Source organism: Phaseolus vulgaris, chromosome 8 (genome assembly GCF_000499845.2).
Source record: "Phaseolus vulgaris cultivar G19833 chromosome 8, P. vulgaris v2.0, whole genome shotgun sequence".
NCBI lineage: Eukaryota > Viridiplantae > Streptophyta > Magnoliopsida > Fabales > Fabaceae > Phaseolus > Phaseolus vulgaris.
The window spans coordinates 29959705-29962992 of record NC_023752.2 but is presented as its reverse complement, the minus strand read 5'-3'; the positions used below and the strand labels follow the sequence as shown (position 1 = coordinate 29962992).

The 3288-nt window shown below is 49.8% G+C and overlaps 1 protein-coding gene across 1 annotated transcript; it reads left to right on the top strand.

The window, feature by feature from the left end:
- Positions 1-1278: 1278 nt before the first annotated feature.
- On the top strand, positions 1279-2091 carry LOC137824911 (uncharacterized). Its single transcript, XM_068630590.1, has one exon. The coding sequence runs from the start codon at positions 1279-1281 to the stop codon at positions 2089-2091; it is 813 nt and encodes a 270-aa protein (XP_068486691.1).
- The last annotated feature ends 1197 nt before the right edge of the window (positions 2092-3288 follow it).

Below are 3288 nucleotides of genomic sequence, written 5' to 3'. Positions count from 1 at the left end.
TCGAGAGGGAGCTCCTGACCGAACTTGACATAGCCCCCGCCCAACTTCATCCCAACAGCTGGGTGTTCGTCCTGGCCTACCAGATCGTTTGCACACACTTGGGACATCCGGCTTCAGTGGACGTGTTCCTCTACCTGTTCGAGGCCAAGAACCCGGGCGATCGTTTATGGGTTAGCCTCAACGGGGTTGCTGGGAGGTCTATCCTCTCCATCTTCCAGCAATCTTATAAGGACTGGAAGGGGAAATTCGTTCGCGTTCGCTGCAACGACCGAGACCCCTCCCTCCTCGACGGGTTTCCCTTGTACTGGGTGAACAAGGGAAAGAAAGAGTCGAGCTTCAGGAAAGCCAGGGAGCCAGAAAAAATGGGGGAGCTCGACAAGGACTTATGCAACTTTTGGAAAGGAGTTTCCTCTTCCAACGTCACTCTGCCTACTTCCTCCATCATCAACTACGAGTTTCTCGAAGGCCAACTGGATGTATACATAGGTTTGTCCTTAAGTCCTTGAGTTCCCCTAGTTCGAACTTGCATCGCCCTGTCTTTACTCTGATGTTGCTGTTCTGATTTGCGTATGGTTTTAACTTTTTCCATGAATTGTCTTACATTGCTTATCTTCCCGTGCATTGTCGAATCTTTGTGCTAGCTAGTAACTGTTGTCCTCTTTATGCAGATATGATGCTGGGGAAGGATAGGATGGCTGAGCTACGCTCTATAGCCAAGCTCCACAACCTTGCGGTGGGCTCCCAAACTGTCCCAAACTCCGTTGCGGAGATCGCCGCTGCCCAAGGCCAGTCTCCACCAGTTGGCCCGTCCAATGCTGTTGCTCTCCCCGCCGCTTTACGAAAGAAACTGCCACCCAAAAGGGCTAAGAGGAAAGCCCCCAGGGTTGTATCCGACGAGGAAGCGGATGAAAGCACCGAGGACAGGCTGATTTGCAAAAGGAGAAGGGGAGTTGCAACTGAGCCACTAGCAACTGAGGTCGCCCCTCCCGACTACACCGAGAATCCCCTAGTGCCTCCACGCCCTTCGAGTCCGCCGGGGACGTTCTCGCCTCCAACACCTCAGCTGCTGAAGTTGCGCTTGAACAGCTTGCTGATACACAAGCTTCCTCCCAAGCTGCAACAGAACTGCCAGCCTCACCACCACGCCTCGAGGCTCCCCTCGCCATCCAACCTTGCGAGGGTGGTGGTGAGCATCAGCCCCTACCTCCTCCTCCAACACCGGGCCTTCCAACTCCCCTCCAAGAAGCCTTGAAATCTTTCAACGTGCGCCTACACGCCATGGCCGACGAATGCCTTCCTCAAATCATCGGCGAAGGGCTGAAAGGCTCCTTGGACAAACTTGAGCTCGATTGCCGCATCCACCAAGAGGTGGCAAGCACCGCGAGAGCCGAAGCTGAGAAAGTCAAATGCGACATGATAATGCAAGGCTTAGAGTTCTCGCAGATCGAAAATGCTCTCAACGAAGAGCTCCGAAGCTTGCGTAATGACAAGAAGGAATTGCGCAAAAAACTGCACGATAAGCTTCAGGACGCCGTTGAGTTGGAGAGTAAAATCGTTCCTATGAGGAAGCGAAACGCAGAGCTGGAGGAGGCCCGAAGGTCCGACGCAGATAAAATGTCCAAACTGGAGAAAAGGTCGACCGAACGGGAAACTCTTCTGGGCAAAGTCGAGCAAGATCGGGATAAGGCAGCCAAAGAATTGGGTGAGACAGCTACCGAGCTTGCCCGAGTTCGTGAAGAGAACAACGGGTTCAAGCAGAAAGCCGACGAGCTTGAGCTTGAAATCACCCGAGTTCGCGGAGAGAACAACGGGTTCAAGGAGAAGGTCGACGAGCTTCAACTTGAAATCACCGAAGTTCGTGAAGAGAACAAGGGTTCAAGGCAAAGATCGACGAGCTTCAGCTTGAGGCTGCCCAAGTTCTTACTTCCGGCTTTGGAGCATCTTTGGAGCAGTTTGCTTGCAAATTCCCTGATCTCGACCTCTTTGAGTTTTCTGTGTACAACGAAGTGGTGGATGGCAAGATTATGCCTCCAACTTAACTGCTCCCATCTGCCACTTCAATTTTATCACTTTGGAACCTCTTGTACTTAACTTTGATTTATATGTAATAATTTTCATTCTGCTCAAATTGTTTTGATATGCATGAATATACGTGGCTCTAGCTTTATCTGTTGTGCGATCACCTGATAACTGGTTGGTTTTTACTCAACCCAATTAACTTAGCACAAATTGACGCTTAATTCTCCGAAAATTAGCTTAACTTTGAACAAACGGTTAGTCTATAGCAATAAAATTTGACGCGAAATCACTTACTGGGCAGTAGGCGTGGGTCATTCTTAGTATCTGAAATTTTGCTTGCCTGATCTGCCAAGTGACATGTGTATTTCTAGGTTATCGCCTGAAACTTTGCTGATCTGGCTCTCGCCGTGTAATGCTCTTTCCATTTCAGTCCCAAGCCATGGGCTTTCGGCGATGCCGTTTTTCTTTAACTGAAAATGTCCCCTGCGGGGCCATCACATGATTTCATCTTTGCTCATCTGGAAGGAGAGATGCCCTCCGGATCTCCCCCCAACCTTCTCGAGTTTTTAACCTGAGATAACTTAAATCATTGTTTCCTCATCTAGGGGTAAAGCCGCCTTTCGGATCCTTCTCTACCTCCCTGAGTTTTAGAACAATGATTTAGGTGGTGAGGTGTCCTCAGCGAACCTTCCCCAACCACCCTTTAACTTCCGATTTAACTAGTCTTAATAGGTCAATATTGGTGTTTCACTCAAGGGGAAAGGAGTTTTCTCCAACTCTCCTTTCCCATACTTAAGATTATTAACACCCTTGACTTTTCGGCTTCATCTTGCCTGAACTCACTCGGGGGTGAGAAGGACTTTTCCTGATGCCTCGACTTGCCCAGGGGTTACATCTCCTCCCCCCTTGGGTGCATTGAGGGCTTTCAACTTGCCTCAATTTGCTTACGCAAAGAGGTCTTGTGATCTGCTCTTACCTGTACTCGCTCAGGGCGAGGAGGACTTTAATCTTTTCTCGCCTACACTCGCTCGAGGCGAGGAGGTCTTTTTGATCTCTTTCTCGCCTACACTCGCTCGAGGCGAGGAGGTCTTTTTGATCTCTTTCTCACCTACACTCGCTCGAGGCGAGGAGGTCTTTTTGATCTCTCTCTCCCCAGATGGCGATCAGAAAATTTTATACTTGTGCCTCCGATCGCCGGGGGGCGGTGAGGACTTAAAACTTCGTACTTTGAAAACTTTGTACTGGATGCATGCGACTTGGATTTACCAT